We start from the raw sequence: 23,551 nt of genomic DNA on the forward strand, positions 1-23,551 counted from the left end.
TTATCTATAATTAGGGGCTAAAGGGTCGCAGCAGTCCATTCCATTATTCAAAATATCCATTTCATTATTCAAAATTGGCTATTTCTTAACTTTCATGCGTATTTCGACATTTAAGTCCTCTAATATGCGTTGCGGAACATGTTGACTATATACATTTTGTTCCTTTCGTTATAAGCTTTCGAATGAGGTAAAAAGTTTATCTATAATTAGGGGCTAAAGGGTCGCAGCAGTCCATTCCATTATTCAAAATATCCATTTCATTATTCAAAATTGGCTATTTCTTAACTTTCATGCGCATTTCGACATTTAAGTCCTCTAATATGCGTTGCTGAACATGTTGACTATATACATTTTGTTCCTCTCGTTATAAGCTTTCGAATGAGGTATAAAGTTTATCTATAATTAGGGGATAAAGGGTCGCAGCAGTCCATTCCATTATTCAAAATATCCATTTCATTATTCAAAATTGGCTATTTCTTAATTTTCACGCGTATTTCGACATTTAAGTCCTCTAATATGCGTTGCTGAACATGTCGACTATATACATTTTGTTCCTCTCGTTATAAGCTTTCGAATGAGGTATAAATTTTATCTATAATTAGGGGCTAAAGGGTCGCAGCAGTCCATTCCATTATTCAAAATATCCATTTCATTATTCAAAATTGGCTATTTCTTAACTTTCATGCGTATTTCGACATTTAAGTCCTCTAATATGCGTTGCGGAACATGTTGACTATATACATTTTGTTCCTTCCGTTATAAGCTTTCGAATGAGGTAAAAAGTTTATCTATAATTAGGGGCTAAAGGGTCGCAGCAGTCCATTCCATTATTCAAAATATCCATTTCATTATTCAAAATTGGCTAACATGTTTAACCCCGTCACATTATTTATGTATGTGTCTGTCCCAAGTCAGGAGTCTGTAATTTAGTGGTTGTCGTTTGTTTATGTGTTACATATTTGTTTTTCGTTCATTTTATAAAATAAATAAGGCTTTTAGTTGTCTTGTTTAAATTGTTTTACATTGTCTTATTGGGGCCTTTTATAGCTGACTATGCGGTATGGGCTTTGCTCATTGTTGTAGGCTGTACGGTGAGCTATAGTTGTTGATGTCTGTGTCATTTTGGTCTTTTGTGGATGTTTGTTTCATTGGCAATGATACCACATCTTCTTTTTTTTTTATATTTCCTCATTTTTTATGCATATTGTGGCATTTAGGTCGTCCGTAAACCCTCTTATGGTCATTGCGAATCAAAATATAGCTATAGTGTCACGGTCAATTTTTTTTATATTTTTTTCACTATTCACCGCTTCAATTTGAATAATGAAACATAAACCATTTCATTATTCATTATTCATTTTTCAATATTGAATAGTGAATAATGAATTATTTCATTATTCATTATTGAATAATGAATAATGAACTATGAATAATGGACGTACTTCAGCGCGGTGAAATTGACATGGTTGTTTTTGTTACACAATCATACACATTCAAGTTTTGAAATCGATAGTTGTCATCGTAGAAAAGACTGCTGTTCTTGTGTGTATGTTATCAGAAAATTGGTGGGATTCTTATTGCTCTAAAGAAATGTTTGAAAACAAACAGAACGTATAAAGTAATCGTTAATACGCAATTGGTACGTCATTGGAATTCGACTGCAATACACATTCTGAGGTCACGCAGGTTCATACAATACACAGTCCGGCAGTGGGCGGAGCTTTTAAGCGATATCTGTATAGTATAAAGATACAGCATAGCGATATCTGTAGGGTTGTATCTGTATAGTAGGACACCTAATTATACTGTACATTATACATGGTGTCAGCAGGTGATGTTATCAGTAAAGAAAGTATCAATAGAGACACTTTCTATGTTGTCTATATCGAGGGGTCATATCAGCAGGTGATGTTATAAGTAAAGAAAGTATCAATAGAGACACTTTCTATGGTGTCTTTATCGAGGGGTCAAATCAGCAGGTGATGTTATAAGTAAAGAATGGATCAGTAGAGACCCTTTCTATGGTGTCTATAGGAAGGGGTCATATCAGCAGGTGATGTTATAAGTAAAGAATGGATCAATAGAGACACTTTCTATGGTGTCTATAGGAAGGGGTCATATCAGCAGGTGATGTTATAAGTAAAGAAAGGATCATTAGAGACACTTTCTATGGTGTCTATAGAGACACTTTCTATGGTGTCTATAGAAAGGGGTCATATCAGCAGGTGATGTTATAAGTAAAGAAAGGATCATTAGAGACACTTTCTGTGGTGTCTATAGGAAGAGGTCATATCAGCAGGTAATGTTATAAGTAAAGAAAGGATCAATAAAGACACTTTCTTTGGTGTCTATATCGAGGTGTCATATCAGGAGGTGATGTTATAAGAATAGAAAGGATAAATAGAGACACTTTCTATTGTGTCTATATCGAGGGGTCATATCAGCAGGTGATGTTATAAGTAAAGAATGGATCAATAGAGACACATTCTATGGTGTCTATAGGAAGAGGTCATATCAGCAGGTAATGTTATAAGTAAAAAAAGGATCAATAGAGACACTTTCTAGTGTGTCTATATCGAGGGGTCATATCAGCAGGTGATGTTATAAGTAAAGAAAGGATCAATAGAGACACTTTCTTGTGTGTCTATAGGGAGGGATCATATCAGCAGGTGATGTTATAAGTAAAGAATGGATCAATAGAGACACTTTCTAGTGTGTCTATATCGAGGGATCATATCAACAGGTGATGTTATAAGTAAAGAATGGATCAATAGAGACACTTTCTATGATGTCTATAGGAAGGGGTCATATCAGCAGGTGATGTTATAAGTAAAGAAAGGATCATTAGAGACACTTTCTATGATGTCTATAGGAAGAGGTCATATCAGCAGGTTATGTTATAAGTAAAGAATGGATCAATAGAGACACTTTCTAGTGTGTCTATATCGTGGGGTCATATCAGCAGGTGATGTTATAAGTAAAGAATCATTTCAATAGAGACACTTTCTATGATTAACTATAGGAAGGGGTTATATCAGCAGGTGATGTTATAAGTGAAGAATGGATCAATAGAGCCACTTTCTATGGTGTCTATATCGAGGGGTCATATCAGCAGGTGATGTTATAAGTAAAGAATGGATCAATAGAGACCATTCTATGTTGTCTATAGGAAGGGGTCATATGAGCAGGTGATGTTATAAGTAAAGAATGAATCAGTGGAGACCCTTTCTATGGTGTCTATAGGAAGGGGTCATATCAGCAGGTGATGTTATAAGTAAAGAATGGATCAATAGAGACACTTTCTATGGTGGCTGTATCGAAGGGTCATATCAGCAGGTGATGTTATAAGTAAAGAATGGATCTATAGAGACACTTTCTATGTTGTCTATAGGAAGGGGTCATATCAGCAGGTGATGTTATAAGTAAAGAATGAATCAGTGGAGACCCTTTCTATGGTGTCTATAGGAAGGGGTCATATCAGCAGGTGATGTTATAAGTAAAGAATGGATCAATAGAGACACTTTCTATGGTGCCTATATCGAAAGGTCATATCAGCAGGTATTGTTATAAGTAAAGGAAGGATCAATAGAGACACTTTCTTGTGTGTCTATAGGAAGGGGTCATATCAGCAGGTGATGTTATAAGTAATGAATGGATCAGTAGAGACCCTTTCTATAATGTCTATAGGAAGCGGTCATACCAGCAGGTGATGTTATAAGAAAAGAATGAATCAGTGGAGACCCTTTCTATGGTGTCTATAGGAAGGGGTCATATCAGCAGGTGATGTTATAAGTATAGAAAGGATAAATAGAGACACTTTTATTGTGTCTATATCGAGGGGTCATATCAGCAGGTGATGTTATAAGTAAAAAAAGGATCAATAGAGACACTTTCTATGTTGTCTATAGGAAGGGGTCATATCAGCAGGTGATGTTATGAGTAAAGAATTAATCAGTGGAGACCCTTTCTATAGTGTCTATAGGAAGGGGTCATATCAGCAGGTGATGTTATAAGTAAAGAATGGATCAATAGAGACACTTTCTATGGTGTCTATATCGAGGGGTCATATCAGCAGGTGATGTTATAAGTAAAGGAAGGATCAATAGAGACACTTTCTAGTGTGTCTATATCGAGGGGTCATATCAGCAGGTGATGGTATAAGTAAAGAATGGATCAATAGAGACACTTTCTATGATTAACTATAGGAAGGGGTCATATCAGCAGGTGATGTTATAAGTGAAGAATGGATCAATAGAGCCACTTTCTATGGTGTCTATATCGAGGGGTCATATCAGCAGGTGATGTTATAAGCAAAGAAAGGACCAATAGAGACACTTTCTATGATGTTTATAGGAAGAGGTCATATCAGCAGGTGATGTTATAAGTAAAGAATGGATCTATAGAGACACTTTCTATGTTGTCTACAGGAAGGGGTCATATCAGCAGGTGATGTTATAAGTAAAGAATGATTCAGTGGAGACCCGTTCTATGGTGTCTATAGGAAGGGGTCATATCAGCAGGTGATGTTATAAGTAAAGAATGGATCAATAGAGACACTTTCTATGGTGTCTATATCGAGGGGTCATATCAGCAGATGATGTTATAAGTACAGAAAGGGCCAATAGAGACACTTTCTATGGTGTCTATATCGAGGGGTCGTATCAGCAGGTGATGTTATAAGTAAAGAAAGGATCATTAGAGACACTTTCTATTGTGTCGATAGGAAGAGGTCATATCAGCAAGTGATGTTATAAGTAAAGAAAGGATCAATAGAGACACTTTCTATGGTGTCTATAGGAAGGGGTCATATCAGCAGGTGATGTTATAAGTAAAGAAAGGATCATTAGAGACACTTTCTATGGTGTCTATATCGAGGGGTCATATCAGCAGGTAATGTTATAAGTAAAGAAAGGATCAATAGAGACACGTTCTAGTGTGTCTATATCGAGGGGTCATATCAGCAGGTACTATTATAGGTAAAGAAAGTATCAATAGAGACACTTTCTATGGTGTCTATATCCAGGGGTCATATCAGCAGGTGAAGTTATAAGTAAAGAATGGAACAATAGAGACACTTTCTATAATGTCTATATACTTTCTATGGTGTCTATATCGAGGGGTCATATCCTCAGGTGATGGTATAAGTAAAGAATGGATCAATAGAGACACTTTCTATGATTAACTTTAGGAAGGGGTCATATCAGCAGGTGATGTTATAAGTGAAGAATTGATCAATAGAGCCACTTTCTATGGTGTCTATATCGAGGGGTCATATCAGCAGGTGATGTTATAAGTAAAGAATGAATATGTGGAGACCCTTTCTATGGTGTCTATAGGAAGGGGTCATATCAGCAGGTGATGTTATAAGTAAAGAATGGATCAATAGAGAAACTTTCTATTATGTCTATATCGAGGGGTCATATCAGCAGGTGATGTTATAAGTAAAGGAAGGATCAATAGAGACACTTTCTAGTGTGTCTATAGGAAGGGGTCATATCAGCAGGTGATGTTATAAGTAATGAATGGATCAGTAGAGACCCTTTCTATGATGTCTATAGGAAGAAGTCATATCAGCAGGTGATGTTATAAGTAAAGAATGGATCAATAGAGACACTTTCTATGGTGTCTATATCGAGGGGTCATATCAGCAGGTGATGATATAAGCAAAGAAAGGACCAATAGAGACACTTTCTATAATGTCTATAGGAAGAGGTCATATCAACAGGTGATGTTATAGGTAAAGAATGGATCAATAGAGACACTTTCTATGTTGTCTTTAGGAAGGGGTCATATCAGCAGGTGATGTTATAAGTAAAGAATGATTCAGTGGAGACCCGTTCTATGGTGTCTATAGGAAGGGGTCATATCAGCAGGTGATGTTATAAGTGAAGAATTGATCAATAGAGCCACTCTCTATGGTGTCTATATCGAGGGGTCACATCAGCAGGTGATGTTATAAGTAAAGAATGAATATGTGGAGACCCTTTCTATGGTGTCTATAGGAAGGGGTCATATCAGCAGGTGATGTTATAAGTAAAGAATGGATCAATAGAGAAACTTTCTATGGTGTCTATATCGAGGGGTCATATCAGCAGGTGATGTTATAAGTAAAGGAAGGATCAATAGAGACACTTTCTAGTGTGTCTATAGGAAGGGGTCATATCAGCAGGTGATGTTATAAGTAATGAATGGATCAGTAGAGACCCTTTCTATGATGTCTATAGGAAGAAGTCATATCAGCAGGTGATGTTATAAGTAAAGAATGGATCAATAGAGACACTTTCTATGGTGTCTATATCGAGGGGTCATATCAGCAGGTGATGTTATAAGTAATGAATGGACCAATAGAGACACTTTCTATAATGTCTATAGGAAGAGGTCATATCAACAGGTGATGTTATAGGTAAAGAATGGATCAATAGAGACACTTTCTATGTTGTCTATAGGAAGGGGTCATATCAGCAGGTGATGTTATAAGTAAAGAATGATTCAGTGGAGACCCGTTCTATGGTGTCTATAGGAAGGGGTCATATCAGCAGGTGATGTTATAAGTAAAGAATGGATCAATAGAGACACTTTCTATGGTGTCTATATCGAGGGGTCATATCAGCAGGTGATGTTATAAGTAAAGAAAGGATCATTAGAGACACTTTCTATTGTGTCGATAGGAAGAGGTCATATCAGCAAGTGATGTCATAAGTAAAGAAAGGATCAATAGAGACACTTTCTATGGTGTCTATAGGAAGGGGTCATATCAGCAGGTGATGTTATAAGTAAAGAAAGGATCATTAGAGACACTTTCTATGGTGTCTATAGAGACACTTTCTATGGTGTCTATAGGAAGGGGTCATATCAGCAGGTGATGTTATAAGTAAAGAAATGATCATTAGAGACACTTTCTATGGTGTCTATAGGAAGGGGTCATATCAGCAGGTGATGTTATAAGTAAAGAAAGGATCATTAGAGACACTTTCTATGGTGTCTATATCGAGGGGTCATATCAGCAGGTAATGTTATAAGTAAAGAAAGGATCAATAGAGACACTTTCTAGTGTGTCTATATCGAGGGGTCATATCAGCAGGTACTATTATAGGTAAAGAAAGTATCAATAGAGACACTTTCTATGGTGTCTATATCCAGGGGTCATATCAACAGGTGTAGTTATAAGTAAAGAATGGAACAATAGAGACACTGTCTATGGTGTCTATATACTTTCTATGGTGTCTATATCGAGGGGTCATATCATCAGGTGATGGTATAAGTAAAGAATGGATCAATAGAGACACTTTCTATGATTAACTATAGGAAGGGGTCATATCAGTAGGTGATGTTATAAGTGAAGAATTGATCAATAGAGCCACTATCTATGGTGTCTATATCGAGGGGTCATATCAGCAGGTGATGTTATAAGTAAAGAATGAATATGTGGAGACCCTTTCTATGGTGTCTATAGGAAGGGGTCATATCAGCAGGTGATGTTATAAGTAAAGAATGGATCAATAGAGAAACTTTCTATGGTGTCTATATCGAGGGGTCATATCAGCAGGTGATGTTATAAGTAAAGGAAGGATCAATAGAGACACTTTCTAGTGTGTCTATAGGAAGGGGTCATATCAGCAGGTGATGTTATAAGTAATGAATGAATCAGTAGAGACCCTTTCTATGATGTCTATAGGAAGGGGTCATGTCAGCAGGTGATGTTATAAGTAAAGAATGAATCAGTGGAGACCCTTTCTATGGTGTCTATAGGAAGGGGTCATATCAGCAAGTGATGTTATAAGTATAGAAAGGATAAATAGAGACACTTTTTATTGTGTCTATATCGAGGGGTCATATCAGCAGGTGATGTTATAAGTAAAGAAAGGATCAATAGAGACACTTTCTATGGTATCTATATCGATGGGTCATATCAGCAGGTGATGTTATAAGTAAAGAGACACTTTCTATGGTCTCTATATCGAGGGGTCATATCAGCAGGTGATGTTACAAGTAAAGAAAGGATCAATAGAGACACTTTCTATGGTGTCTATATCGAGGGGTCATATCAGGAGGTGATGTTATAAGTAAATAAAGGATTAATAGACATTTTCTATGGTGTCTATAGGAAGAGTAGACACTTTCTATGGTGTCTATATCGAGGGGTCATATCAGCAGGTGATGTTATAAGTAAAGAATGGATCAATAGAGACACTTTATAGTGTGACTATACATGCTATAGGAAGGGATCATATCAGCAGGTGATGTTATAAGTAAACAATGGATCAGTAGAGACACTTTCTATGTTGCCTTTAAGAAGAGATCTTATCAATCGACGATGTTATAAGTAAAGAAAGGGTCTATAGAGACACTGTCTATGGTGTCTCTTAGAAGGCGTCATATCAGCAGGTGAGGTTGTAAGTAAAGAAAGGGTCAATAGAGACACTGTCTATGATGTCTTTAGGAAGGGGTTATGTCAGCAGGTGATGTTATAAGTGAAGAATGAATCAATAGAGCCACATTTATGGTGTCTATATCGAGGGTTCATATCAGCAGGTGATGTTATCAGTAAAAAATGGATCAGTAGAGACTTTCTATGGTGTCTATAGGAAGGTGTCATGTCAGCAGGTGATGTTTTAAGTAAAGAAGGGTCAATAGAGACACTTTCTATTGTGCATATAGGAAGGTGTCATGTCAGTAGAACCGGCTTATGTTTAAGTAAAGAAGGGTCAATATAGACACTTTACATTGTGTCTATAGGGAGGGGTTATATCAGCAGGTACTGGTATAGGTAAAGAAAGTATCAATAGAGACACTTTCTATGGTGTCTATGTCCAGGGGTCATATCAGCAGGTGATGTTATAAGTAAAGTCTATATATATGGATCATCTTTCACAAAAAAATACCGAAAGAATTGAGTATAATTTTACAATATATTCATCATGTCTAGTGCAAAAAATATTTAACCACATCTGCATCATGATGTCATCTTTTATCCCAATTTAATATTGTTACTTGGGAATTATTTTAAAGTGTAATGGCAACTTAAATACAAAATACAAAAAAAAAAAAATACAAAATATTTTATTGGCACAAACTCAATTACAATAATTGGCAACGGCCCATACAACTAGTATACTAAAATTAAGCGGTATCCTCACCAATGGAAAAAGCTAGGATAGCATGTTTTAAGATTAAGAAAACAATTGGATTGGATAATCCTTGTAAACTTTTAGAAAAACTATTTGAGATTCATTAGTAAGTCCGGTATTGCTGTATTGTAGTGAGATTTGTGGTGTTTTTGATAATTCGGGAGACAATTCCATTTTGGAAAAAATCCATATGAAATCATAAAAGAAATTCTAGGTGTTCATTGCAAAGCAATCAATGCTGCTTTATTGTAGAGCCGAACTTTGTAGACTACCGTTGTATTTCGTTGTTTATTCCATTTTAAACAATCTATGATTTTCAAACCTAGCTGGGGGGAAGTTGTCTATTAAACAATATTTACCAAGTATTAAAGAACGAATTATTGATCAGTGCACACAGGATCAATCATCAAAAATGCACGATTCATCCAAACTAAAACTTTATCAACAATTTCATAATTCCAATCAGCGTAGTTCTTATGTTGATGTTTTAAGTAATAAATTAGAAAGGTCATCTCTGTGTAAAATAAGATTGAGTGCACACAATCTTGCTATTGAAAAAGGTCGACATTTAGGTTTACCCACCGATGAACGAGTTTGTTATGTATGTAAATCGGGTGAGGTAGAAGATGAAAATCACTTTTTACTGAAATGTGAAAAAAAATTTAACTACAGAATAAACTTTAAAACTATTATATTAAATATACTTCCTACATGTTGCAGTGAAAATCAGCTTAATATTAAAAGCTGCATTAATAGTAATTCTTTAAAAGTCCTGAAAGTGACAAGTTCCGATCTACATAAATATCTGGTATATAAAAATGTGAATTTGCCTTTTTTGTAACTATACCATATTTAATTATGCTGTATTCATTGTTATAATGTACTGAAATATGGGTCTTTGCCAATTATTGTTATTGTGTTTGTTCCAATAAAGTATTTTTATTTGAATTTATTCTGATATATAAGAGCAAAGTCCTGTAAGACCCCTTTTAATATTTTAAAGAGTGATGATATTTGCGTTAAACCCCAAAAGTGACTCAGGAACATGCAGAAATATGATCACTTTTGTCCTTGAACCGACAGTAAAGTCCCTGAGAATGTTGGGCATTCTTTGGATGAATAAATATGCAGCCACGTCTAGTCAGAAAGGATATTTTGCATCCTTTGTCTCGTGATGAGATAGAGTGCCAGGCTCTCTCCACGTTAATAACTTAAAGAACTAACTTCTCCTTGCAGGGTCTTGAGGTGGGCTGTTGCAAGGCTGAATTTCAATTTCTCTATCCAATATACCCTCATTTCCAGTGTTATTTCAAATTTGTCGACATTGATTTCGATTAAAGACCTTCCGGTTGTAATAATGATTATTGATTTGATATCATCATAGCATGCATGAAATATTTGATGCTGAACGTAAAACAAACCACAATCAATTAATTTAATATTACTGTATCAGTGATTATTACTAATCAAATATACTTCTTCTGCTAGTGTTGTGGGAGTATTCAATACAACAATACAATGATAATTTATTAACGTCTCACCATCAATATTACAGTATACACAATTCACATTATAAAAGGAAACCTTTTAAAATTATTAATGCCATTCTAAACAGAATTATGAGAGACGGATTTTACATCAATTGTCGGTATAAAAACCCGTCTTCTACGATCTAAAATAAGTTTGATGGTTTTGGCACATTTTTGTATCACATATTTCACTAGCTAAAATAAATGAAAGTTTCAAGGAATTCGGCAATAGACTAAAATTTTCGTTTTCAAAGCTTAAAATCTTATACAGTTCGTCTCTAAGATCGTTGTACAACGGACATTCAGTCAATACATGCTCCTCCGTTTCAACTATATCGTCACAAACAAAACAAGTTCTTTGATCTATTGGAAGACTCTCGATCGTAGCGTCCTATCTTCACCCATATTAGGACAACACCACAGCGAAACTGAGAGTCAGTATATGTTGAACAATTGAAAAAAAGAGTAATTACTAATTAATAAAGCAAATCTTGAAACACAAGAAAAAAAGATAAAGCAAATTAACACTAGTGATATTAAGGTTCCTCTATAAAAATATATGTGAATACAATGCATAATGATTTTATGTATTGATACAAATTATAAAATACATTTACACCATAATACATTGAAAGTATAAGGATACCCTACATTTATCATGATAATCATGCTCACTGTGAACGAAGTCAAATTTTAGAATGACCATCCTCCCCCTTATTACATCTCGTAAATTACTGAAATCATCGTTTTGCATTCATTATAAAATCATAGATAAAATTATATTAATTGTGTGGTTAACTTCTTTTAGTGGTGTTCAAACAATAAAATTTTAAGAAAAAAATAACCTAACAGTCATATATTTTAAAGAAATATAAGTTATTTCCTTCTTTAGTTTAAATAATTTCATTTCACTTGTTTTTTTTTTTATCGTTGCAAGATTAATACAATTTATTGTTTCCCAAATCAATATGCTATGTACTATCATTGAAAAAAGACAAAACTTTTAAAAGTGAATTCAAATTTTACAAACCATTTAAATCATACTTTCCTGCAATCTTACATAATTAATGTTAGCTGTTATTTAACTTAATAAATAAAGTAACATGGCATTAATTTTTAATTTAAAACCCATTAGTGTGCAAAGGGAAGCAACTTTAGTTGTTCTACGTAGGGGTAAAATCGGCAGGTTAATGGTGCAAAATCAGCAGGTGCCATATCAGCAGATGAGTGATCTAGACCCGTCTCAACAAAGGTGTTAATGCCATGCATATCAAATAAAATTATAAACTGACATCATACTTAACACTGCATAAGACAGATAATCCTGAATTATGATACCAAGGATTTATATAGCTAACTATACAAATCCTTGATGATACAGATTGACCAAAAAGAAAAAAAAAACATTGCGACCCAAAAAATGTATTACTGAATGAGCAAAAATCAACACATTGTTTATTAAAAACAAACCATGAATGCCGTCAAAGATATTGTTGAAAAAAAACCTTTTCTATGATGAAATATACAGAAAAAAATGAACAGGGAAGTTCCGATTTTTCTCATGTAATTATACAAATGTAGGTTGATTCATAAAACAAAATGATATACGGACATATGCATTAAAAAAAGGTTGGAACAAATTGTTATGAATCAGCACAACAGATGTGACTTTGTTTGTTTACCTGTGTTTATGTTTTTCGATGCGTATCTTCAAGAATATGTGCGTTGACCCACAACACAAAGAACCTTTATTAGAACGCTTACAAACTATACAAACAGTTGTTTTTCATTATAACATACACTAAGACATTCAATTCATTCATTATTGAACATTAATTAGTCATTTTAAAGGTTTATTGTAATTTCTATAAATAACCTCGCTCATGAAAAATTTAAAGTATGGAAAGCCATTTGTGTCATAAAATGTTTAGCGTACGTAATTTTCAAAATTGTAAAAGTGAATTATCTTTGTATTTTCAGTTTTTTACCATCATCCTGTAGATGTATTAAAGTTTGAATAATCTACTTTGGTTATCTGTTACGCAAAATCTATGCACGAGGCATAACACTTGATATAGATTGAATCTTTGTTTTCCCGTTTAAAAGGTTTTACACTGGAGCCATTTATAACTTGCTGTTCGGTGTGAGCCAAGACTCCATGTTGAAGATCGTATGTTTACGTATAATGGTCTACTTTTATAAATTGTGACTCGGATGGAGAGTTGTCTCATTGTCACATACGACATCTATATATGGCTCAAAAACGAAACGAGACGGGATAAAAAGGTATAACAAAATCCACACTACTTTTTTAATATATGTATAATGGGCTTAATATGATTCAGAATAGAGTAAAATAGTGGGTCGCATTTGGGTATAAGCGTCACGCCGGATTGCCGATTTTTTGCAAGCGTGACAGGTGAAAGTCAAATGATTGTGTCGTGAAAAACGAGAAATGAAGTCTAGCGGGACACAGGAATCTGACAAAACAATAAGCGGAATACGGGAATCTGCCAAAACAGTAAGCGGGATCCGGGATCAGAACCCCGCCCCCCCCCCCCCCCCCCCATGAGACCCCCAGAATAAGATATTTGTGTATATCAATCCTATTGTTACAGTCATGCCTTCAATAACAAATGTATCCGATGCATGCATTTTTTTTATATTTTTGGTCCCTTTTTCAATTTTGAGGGGTCCAAATTTAAAGACAAAAGTCCTTTAATATAGATATTTGGGATTCGTTGACATGCTGAATCTAACCGTGTATCTAGTTTGGGGATTTTTTGTCTAGTTGCTGAAACAGCCCACATAGAGTTCCAAAGGGTCTAAAATCAACAAAAATGAATTGTAGCAATCATTTCGTGTACAATAACCCAAATGTGTATGGTTTTACCTCTGCGGTAGTATCCATTCGCGGATCTAGAATTTTTCATTTTGAGAATAGCTTTTGTTACAAGTTTGAAAAGCTATATATTTGATGAAGAATGAATGAGGAGTTTGTATTTCAATTTGAAAATACATGTATCATAAATCCTAAAGTCATCAACTAAGTTTTTTCGTTTGTTGCAAGTGCATTTATCACATAATTCTACAATAAAAATTCCTCGCATCTTTGAAATTCTACATTAATAATGAGTGCACTAACAGTGATAATTCATCGCATCTATAGCTAAAATGGATCGCTTTCAATAATCGATATGCTATATTATGATGCTTTTATAACACTTATTTGAACTTTAATGCTATGTTTGTATATTATAAAGACATATCACAATGAAAATATGTTAAAACTTATCTTCAAATCACTTAACTTGATATTTTCAAAACATAAACAAATACAGTTTTCCCATGATCCTTTATTCTACAATAGATATACCCGCATATAACAGTAAAAATGAACTAGCTGGATTCGCACTTTATATACACTGATCATTCCTTTGTGTAAACTTATATTTCCCATATGAGAAAGACAGAAACTTAAAAAAGTGTTATTCATCTAAGACTAGATATGTGCATCACCAATACTTTGGTTTGTTTGTTTTATTTACATTGTATATTACAAAACAGATGCACCCGAATAAAGTCCAGTGACAAGTTTCTACAAGGTTCCTTATTTATTATTTTTACAATTTTAGTTTAAATAATTTGTTATTGTAACATATAATATAACATATGTATAAGATATTGTATGTGTTGAGTAAAAATGATGTAATTTCTTATTGTTTTAAAGAAGACGTTACTAAGTTGTAAAATTATTGTCTGATACATTCGTAAATTTGAAAACTAAAATCTGATTGAACTAAACTAATCCGCAGGTTGAATGCATAGAGGATTATCTAAGAACCTATAAATATTAGATTGATCATCATTACTTATACATGCATGAAATGGTTGTCACTAGTCGTTTAACTACTAGCAGTCAATCATTACTTTCCGTTGGGTTTGAATCTATTTTGCAGTTATGATTCCATATAAAATTCGCAAATACATGTATGATCCTTTTGGTAAGACTAATTGTTGATGTTTTGCAATAATTCTTCTGCATAACAGTTCTAATTTTTATCATACTATACTATTATACTACTGCAAAAATAAATTATCAACAAATAAATTCGCTGTTTATAATAATGCAATATATGTTTATTCAATAAATATTTAAAAACTGTATAGTACGTGTTTCTCTTATCATTGAGGCCAGTTATCTATTTCCTGTATATAGAGATATTTCTTGTATCACACTGAACGAACTAATACCAGTAGAGTGATAGCAAATTGTCCCATTATCTCTAGTTATGAAACCTATAATCATTTCGTTATCTGTTATATCGTTATGTATTTAAACAAATGTTATCATTCAATAAAACTGTGCAGATATTATAAAATTGAGAATGGAAATGGGGAATGTGTCAAAGGGACAACAACCCGACCGTAGAAAAAAAATGTCGATATAGATGACAAAATGGAGGATTCGTTTCAAATTGAGTTACGGAGGGCACTTAATTCAAAATGCATTGAAACTCTTTTATCTTTATGTGACGATACAACAAAGAAGACTGTTGTTTTAGATTTCAAAGGATCTCATGATAAAAAATTAATTCATTATGCTGCAGAATTTGGCTCCGTAGAGCTTTTAAAAATGTTGGTTGACTTGGGTGCTAATGTACGAGAAAAACATAGAACTGGCAAAAACACATTACATATTGCTTGTGAAGAAGGTAATGAAAATATTGTTAATTATTTACTGCAAACCGTTCGTGATAGTTCATTCAAATCAGCACTTACCACGGACTATGACAAAAATGCATTTTACTATGCGGCTATATCTGGTAATTGCAATATTGTACAAAGCTTAAAATATAATGGAAATTTAGACATAAACAAGATCTTTCCAAATAAGAGTACAGCTTTATTTACAATTGTAACAGAAAAAATATATGAAGCAGCAAAGATATTGTGTCAATGTGGAGCAGACGTTAACATTGGATTTCAAGGACGAAATCTTCGACCCATTCATTATTTAGCTCAGAGAGAAGATGGCGCAAATATGTTAAAACTGTTGCTGAAATATGGAGCTAATGTGAATGAACACTGGGGGAAACCACCGAATGGTCAACAGCCTCTTTTCATTGCTCTTAAACATAAGTGTAGTGAAAATGCCAAAATTTTAATTGAAAAGGGGGCTAATGTATCATTTAAAGGTAGAGCTTACAAAACTGGTTGGATTGACTGTTTTTCCTTGGCGGCCATGAACTGTCCGTCTCTAATACAAGATTTTCTGAAGCATGGAGCAAATCCAAATGTGGAGCACGAAGGCAGTTCTGTTTTAATGATTGCTTTTGAAAACAGTGCCAAGAAAGAAGACCTTATAGCTTTGATAAAAGCAGGTGCCAGTAAAGGAAAGATCGGTAAAACGGCTATACAGTGCTGTGAATCTTACAGTAAGTAACATATTTGATGTATGAATATAATAGTCGATATAAATTTAGTTGATTCCTTCAATACCACACAATTTAATATTTATTAGTTTTAGTGCAATGTTACATAAATACACCAGCTAATTATAATGTTAAATTAGATCTTTCATGTTGTTAATTTCACACAATTGAACCATTATTCAGTTATTTGTCACACCGTACCTCGCCCGAAAAACGGATATCTCGATCTATAAGGCTAAATTATCTTAACGATTTAAATTTAATGGTTTTAACTGGTTTAATTGTTTCTGATGTTTGATTTCACCGTTTTTGTACACCAAGTATTGAGAAATAAAGCAGTTATCTCCCCTATTCTTTGTGGTATATTTTGTATCAGGTATAAATTATAGAGGGCCCTCATGGGGTTTTTGATTATGTGATTACTTGGCCGTTTTTTTAATGATTATTTGATTATTAAGCCAAATATTTCATGATTATTTGATTACCTAGGACTGTATTTTTAGTTTATGATTATTTGATTACTAAAGATAAGCAAATATTTAATGATTATGTGATTATATTGGCAAAAAAATGGTGATTATGTGATTACTAGGACCCCCCCCCCCCCCCCATGAGGGGCCTCATTACACTATAAGCACAGCTCTGGATATAAAAAGAAGCAACAACATATTACATATATAGATTCTCATATTGGTACCAGTGAATTATCGGATTAATCCAATCGAGACAGTTAAATTATAACTATAAAAAGTTCGAGCCTCGGCAAGGACTTTAAAATTGACAACCTAAGTATCAAGAGTCAATAAATCCGATAATCCATGAGTAACTATGTAAGAATCTAAAAAACGAAAATCACATTTAAGTGCCTTCCAAATTTTTCAATTTGGGCAATTCCATTAACACCTGTTAGCACATTTTGTTTCATTTAGTTAGTCAATAAAAGTTTTGACCTTTTAATATCTTCAGATATCAGTTGCAATCACACGTTGATTGAATTGACGTATACATTTAGGTAAAAAAGGTTTAAATTGCAAAAATAAACCTATACTCCTTTTTGTATATCCATGTCTTTAATATAGCTCCTTATCATTTAAATATTTTTGAATCATCACCTTTCATTTTTGTGGATTTTGAATTTTCCTAATGAAAGAAATTTCTGAGAAAACACATTCACCTTTCAAGGGTGAAATTAAAAATAAGAACTTCAATGTAATAGACAACTTTCGAGTTCGATGCATTTCCGTCAAAAACTCTGGTTTAAGTGAACGTCATTTGTGCGTTTAGGGGCATCGTCACTTTCATTCCAATGTTGAGCGAGTGGTTGGAAAACTAAAATTCTATATTGTACGAAAAATTAGGGAATTCTCAAAATTGATAATTAGCGCTGCTGTCATTAGTGAATTGTCATTAAGTACCTACAGAACAACCATTATTTCTAGTTTCTAGTGCACAATGACGATCACTAAGACGCTTGATAAACGTTAATGGTGCAGGGATACAGGCGTAATCGTAATGGCTACCCTGTAGTAGGAATGTTATTTGCACTTTATTGTCCCATTTCAGATCAACTGCAGTTATTCATAAAAACTGGTATTTCTGTGGATGAAATTGAAACAAGGCATGGAGTATCAACTTTAGAAACACTTTTACGAGGGCCATTTACATACTCTGAACTACTGAAAATGCAAAAAAATGTATCAAAACTACTTTCATTCGGTGCCAATCCTAACCTGACTCGAGCGGGGAAAGATTCGCCGCTGATTTTAGCCCTTAAAAACAATTTGTTTGAGGTTGCAGAACAATTAATTGAGTCTGGTGCAAACGTGAACCACATTGGAGTGGATTGCAACAATCCAGCTCACTATTGTTGTAAATCAGGTTGGTATTTTTCTTATCCAAAGGTTTTATGATATCTGACATTTCTAATTGACTCATAACTTCGTATTTTATTTGGCTTTGTTAACTTTTTTGGATTCGAACATCACTGACACTGATGAGTCTTTTGTAGACAAAACGCTCGTCAGGCGTAAATACAAAATTTAATCCTGATATCTATGATAACAATTTATAAAAGTAAACCATTATACAGTGTATATAAAGTGCGAATCCAGCTAGTTCATTTTTACTGTTATATGCGGGTATGTCTATTGAAGAATAAAGGATCATGGGAAAACTGTATTTGTTTACGTTTTGAAAATATCAAGTTAAAGGATTTTAAGTTAAGTTTTAACATATTTTCATTGTGATATGTCTTTATAATATAAATGTACAAACATAGCATTAAAGTTCAAATAAGTGTTATAAAAGCATCATAATATAGCATATCGATTATTGAAAGCGATCCATTTTAACTATAGATGCGATGAATTATCACTGTTAGTGCAGTCATTATTAATGTAGAATTTTCAAAGATGCGAGGAATTTTTATTGTAGAATTATGTGATAAATGCACTTGCAACAAATGAAAAAAACTTAGTTGATAACTTTAGGATTTATGATACATGTATTTCCAATTTGAAATACAAACTCCTCATTCATTCTTCAAATATATAGCTTTTCAAACTTGTAACAAAAGCGATTCTCAAAATGTCATATTGGATTCTTCAGATTACGTTTCTCCTTGATTTTAACTTATATAGGGAATCACTGGAACGTGACAGCAGCGGGCCCTCTTAGGCAGTCAGTGGGCCCCTACGTATGAAAAATTCTAGATCCGCGAATGGATACGTCTACCGCAGAGGTAAAACCATGCACATTTGGGTTATTGTACACAAAATGCATGCTACAATTCATTTTTGTTGATTTTAGACCCTATGGAACTCTATGTGGGCTATTTTAGCAACTAGGCAAAAAATCCCCAAACTAGATACAAGGTTAGAGTCAGCATGTTAACGAATTCCAAATATCTTTACTAAAGGACTTTTGTCTATAAATTTGGACCCCACAAAATTGAAAAAGGGACCAAATATATAAAAAAAAAATGCATGCATCGGATACATTTGTTATTGAAGGCATGACTGTAACAATAGGATGAATATACAAAAATATCTTATTCTGGGGTCTCATTTGGGGGTTCTGATCCCGGATCCCGCTTACTGTTTTGGCAGATTCCCGTATTCCGTTTATTGTTTTGTCAGATTCCCGTATCCAGCTTATACTATGCAGTTCTAATTTTTTGTAATTATCCGTGTCCCGCTAGACTTCATTTCCCGTTTTTCACTACACAATCATTTGACTTTCACCTGTCACGCTTGCAAAAATTCGGCAATCCGGCGTGACGCTTATACCCACATGCGACCCACTATTTTATCTCATATTAAGCCCATTATAAATATATTAAAAAAGTAGCGTGGATTTTTTTATCCCTTTTTATCCCGTCTCGTTTCGTTTTTGAGCCATATATAGATGTCGTATGTGACAATGAGACAACTCTTCATCCGAGTCACAATTTATAAAAGTAGACCATTACACGTTAAAACACGGTCTTCAACATGGAGTTTTGGCTCACACCGAACAGCAAGTTATAAAGGGCTCCAGTGTAAAACCTTTTAAACGGGAAAACAAAGGTGCAATATATACCAAGATGTACGTAATTAGTGGTGAAATGGATAAAAAAAAATAAGGATAAAGATCCCTATACGCTTTATAAGAAACTAAATGGAATACATTTGAAATAAATGTTATTTCTATTGAATTTATTAGAGTGTTTTAAAACCAAACTTTCCTCCGTAAGTTAAATTTTATCAAATCTTTCTCTTACTTTATCTATTATTTGAGCAAGTCGGCTAAATTAAGGCTTTACAGCTAATTTCCTAATTCATGTAAAGCAAAACTTTGGTTGGCTTGCTTGCTTTGTTTGTAAAATTGTTTATACAAACTTTGTAAATAAGATTGACATTTTTAAACAATATGAATAGGCATAGTTTAACCTGTATTTTTAATATTTGAATTAAATTGGGTGTTATCATAATGATTATTAAATTTAAAAAAAGCAAGCAAATCAACTAAAGTCTTGCTCTACATGCTTAAAGAAATGAGCTGTAATAGATAAAAAAATAATAATTATACAGTGAAAATGCACCGCATATACAATACTAATGATTCGCTCCACAGTGAAAATGAAAAAATAGTATCATTATTCGACAGTAAACATGACTAGCATTACGAAATCATCATAGTGGAATTTAGTTAAATATGAAGAAACTGAATGACAAAACATATTCTACGTTACACAACATTAATAATTGTATTAAAATGAATATTTTTTACTGCAACAACATCTTACATGTTAGTTATAAAGCACCTGCACGATCTGTTCGTGAAATGTCCTAAATATTCACCTATTTTGGTATATATTTCACAGCTGGATGGCTTTAGGCGCGATAAAACCCCGCTCGCATCTCTTACTTTGTTTTATTAGTATTATGTATTTCTGAACATATACATTTTAACTCATTTTCTTCATTTTCTTCAAAAATTAAAAAAAGTTCGTCTGTTTATTTATCATTCTACATTAGACATTTATGGCATATACAGTAAAAATGATATTTTAGGATCCGCACTTTACACACACACTGTTATAGGTCAATGTGCGGCCTTCAACACAGAGCCTTAACTCACACTGAACAGCAAGCTATAATTAAAGGGCCCAAAAATTAGTAATGTAAAACCATTCAAACGGAAAAAACCAACGGACTTATCTATATAAAAACGAGTAACGAGAAACACGTATGAACTACTGTAAGTTTATTTATATAAATCAGGTTATCAATTGTATACAATAAGAGATTCGTGCATTGAAATTGATAACAGATTTATATACGACAAAGATAGTGTTATTTCAGTATTTAGATAATATTTAGGTATATTATCGTATGAAAATTAACAAATATTGAAAGAATTATTTCTGCACAACCTTTACTAGTTTGTTCATAAACTAGTTGTAAATCGCATTGCTGCAACTTTTGTTACATAATTTACTGTTAATTGCATTGCAGTCAGTGCTTATATTTATAATGGTTTTATGTTTGACATATAAACATCATTGATTGTACATTTTAGGCTTTAAAGAAATGTTAAACAGTAACGTTCAATAAAAAGTATATAAAAAAATTCAGCAGTTTTCATGAATGGTTTCACTTAAAAAAAAATGTGTTAGCTAACTAACAATTTCTTGTCTTTACACTTAGATATTGCACGATTTATGCATTCTTCAAAACAATATACAGCGTTGAAATGATTATTGACTTAACTTATTTTATCATCGTTATTTTTAATGTTTGTATAAAAAAAGAAGATGGTGTATGATTGTCAATGAGACAACTCTCCACAAGTGATCAATTGTCACAAAATTTAACAGTTATATATTAGTGTACGGCCTTCAACAATATACAAAGCTCATACCGTAAAGTCAAGTATAAAAGTGCCCGAAATCACAAAACTCAAAACAATTCAAATGGTTTGTTTGATGCACATACTTTGTTAATTTGACTATTTTGACTATTTTAGATATTATAGACTTTGTAAATTTGACTGTTTTGACTGTTTTGTCTATTTTAAATATTCATTTATATCAAAATAGGATCGACAGCCAATACAAATTCCACCATGAGAGCGATGATTCAAAGGGGCTTGCTTCTTAATTACAAGCATCCATGTGGAAACTATCTATTTAATCTTATAGTTGAAGCAGATTTTGATAACACTGTGCCAATTTTAATGATTGAAAAAGGTGCAGATCCAAATCTACATAAAGATGGTTATGATTCCTTATTGATGAAGTGTGTCAAACAAGAAAGGTACCAAGTCTGTTGTGCTCTACTAGAAAAAGGGGCTGATATTTCATACAGAAATGCAAAAGGGCTTACTGCTTTCGACATGTTTGCAGGTTAGAGAATATGAATAGCATTAAGTACTTGTACATTAGTATTTAGCAAATACAATACACAATACGTTTTCATAAACCTTTTCGGAATTAACTCATGTGAACAAATCGCTATATATAAACAACGGTTTGAACCTTTTGTTTGTGTTATACCATCTTTTCCGCAAGTTTACTGTTTTCTGTTTGATATAAAATTAACATTTAGATCCATTTTGTTACATCTAGTGATCCGATTATTTGGCAATCGACAATGGAAGTCAGCAGGGATGAAGAACATCCGTTTTTCGAGCTGTTAGTCAAATGCGTTTTGTTTAAACATATACTTTTTCACTGTTTGATCTTTTAAAAAATGCTGTTAGTGCCCTATTTAGATCCCTCTGCCACGAAATTTTGATTTCATGTACACATATTAAAATTGCGGTTCTTATCCATCGCAATCATAGGTTTGACCATGCAGTATGGTGGCGAGAACGAACAGCCATTGGAAAAACGCATGAATGTTCATAAAAGTGACAACACCTGCAAGCTCGACATCCCCGTTAGTCGTCATTTGAGATTACCTAGGCACGCCAAAACTGATCTCATAAACATTTCAATCACAATCATAGACCACAACGAGGGTTGGTCAAGGGCCGACAGTCGTACTAGGAAATGGTTTTGACTAAGAAAGCCTTTCGTAAAAGCTTAATCTTTGTTAACTTTAAAATGTTAGAACATTCACAAGTTCAAATAGCACACTATTATTCATTGTGGAGATATATCTACTCAGTCTCTGTAGCTACTTTATCTGCGTTAAATTAAAAAAAAATTATGAAAGCGTGTTTAGGTATCTTATTTGTTTTGCATTCAAGAAAGAAAAATTTCCTTTGTTCTTTACAGATTTGTTTCTGGAATGGAAGACAGGGAACTTCAGACAAGCGGAGTTGGACAAACCCTGTAGGTACAATGTAAATATTAGTTCTACCAATTGTCAACAGGTTAAAGCAAACACACAGTAGTGTTGAACGATTGACATACAATTTTGTCGTTAGTCATACGTTTCTTTGAAAACTATACAGAGTATATGTCGCTCGTTGTTTTCATATATAGAGTCTAGTTCGAACAATTAGCATGTCAGTTACTGCTAGTAGTCCTTTGTTACCTATTCTGACATCGGACTCTGACTTCTTTTGAACTGAGTTTTACTGTGCGTATTGTTGTATGTTTGTTTTTTTCTACATTGGCTAGAGGTATTGGGGAGGGTTGAGATCTCAAAAACATGTTTAAACCCGCCGCATGTATGCGCCTATCCAAAGTCATGAGCCTCTGGCATTTGTTAGTCTTGTATGATTTTTAATTTTAGTTTCTTGTGTATATTTCGGTGTTGTGTTTAAATTTCCAAACACGACTCATAGAATCTTGATCAGACTTTTGTCAAATTTTAATCGGGAATAGTCCTGTTAATGACGATAGTAAGAATCAGGAATGTGTAACCCAAGCTTAAGAAAACTTTCGCCATATTCTTGATAATCAGGTACTCTCGGATCGCATTTCCTACCACATTCTGCTGTACCGCATTGCAAACAGCTTGATCTG

The 23,551-nt window shown here is 33.6% G+C and overlaps 1 protein-coding gene across 1 annotated transcript in view; it reads left to right on the forward strand.

The window, feature by feature from the left end:
* Positions 1 to 15,052: 15,052 nt before the first annotated feature.
* LOC143082407 (uncharacterized) overlaps positions 15,053 to 23,551 on the forward strand; it is a 69,970-nt gene continuing 61,471 nt past the window's right edge. The window contains exons 1-4 of the mRNA XM_076258058.1: positions 15,053 to 16,095; positions 17,656 to 17,970; positions 21,674 to 21,979; positions 22,856 to 22,912. Of these exons, the coding sequence (XP_076114173.1) occupies positions 15,117 to 16,095; positions 17,656 to 17,970; positions 21,674 to 21,979; positions 22,856 to 22,912 (1,657 nt within the window). The 5' untranslated portion in view covers positions 15,053 to 15,116. The remainder of the gene's footprint in view (positions 16,096 to 17,655; positions 17,971 to 21,673; positions 21,980 to 22,855; positions 22,913 to 23,551) is intronic.

The sequence above is a fragment of the Mytilus galloprovincialis genome, chromosome 7, assembly GCF_965363235.1.
Source record: "Mytilus galloprovincialis chromosome 7, xbMytGall1.hap1.1, whole genome shotgun sequence".
Lineage (NCBI taxonomy): Eukaryota > Metazoa > Mollusca > Bivalvia > Mytilida > Mytilidae > Mytilus > Mytilus galloprovincialis.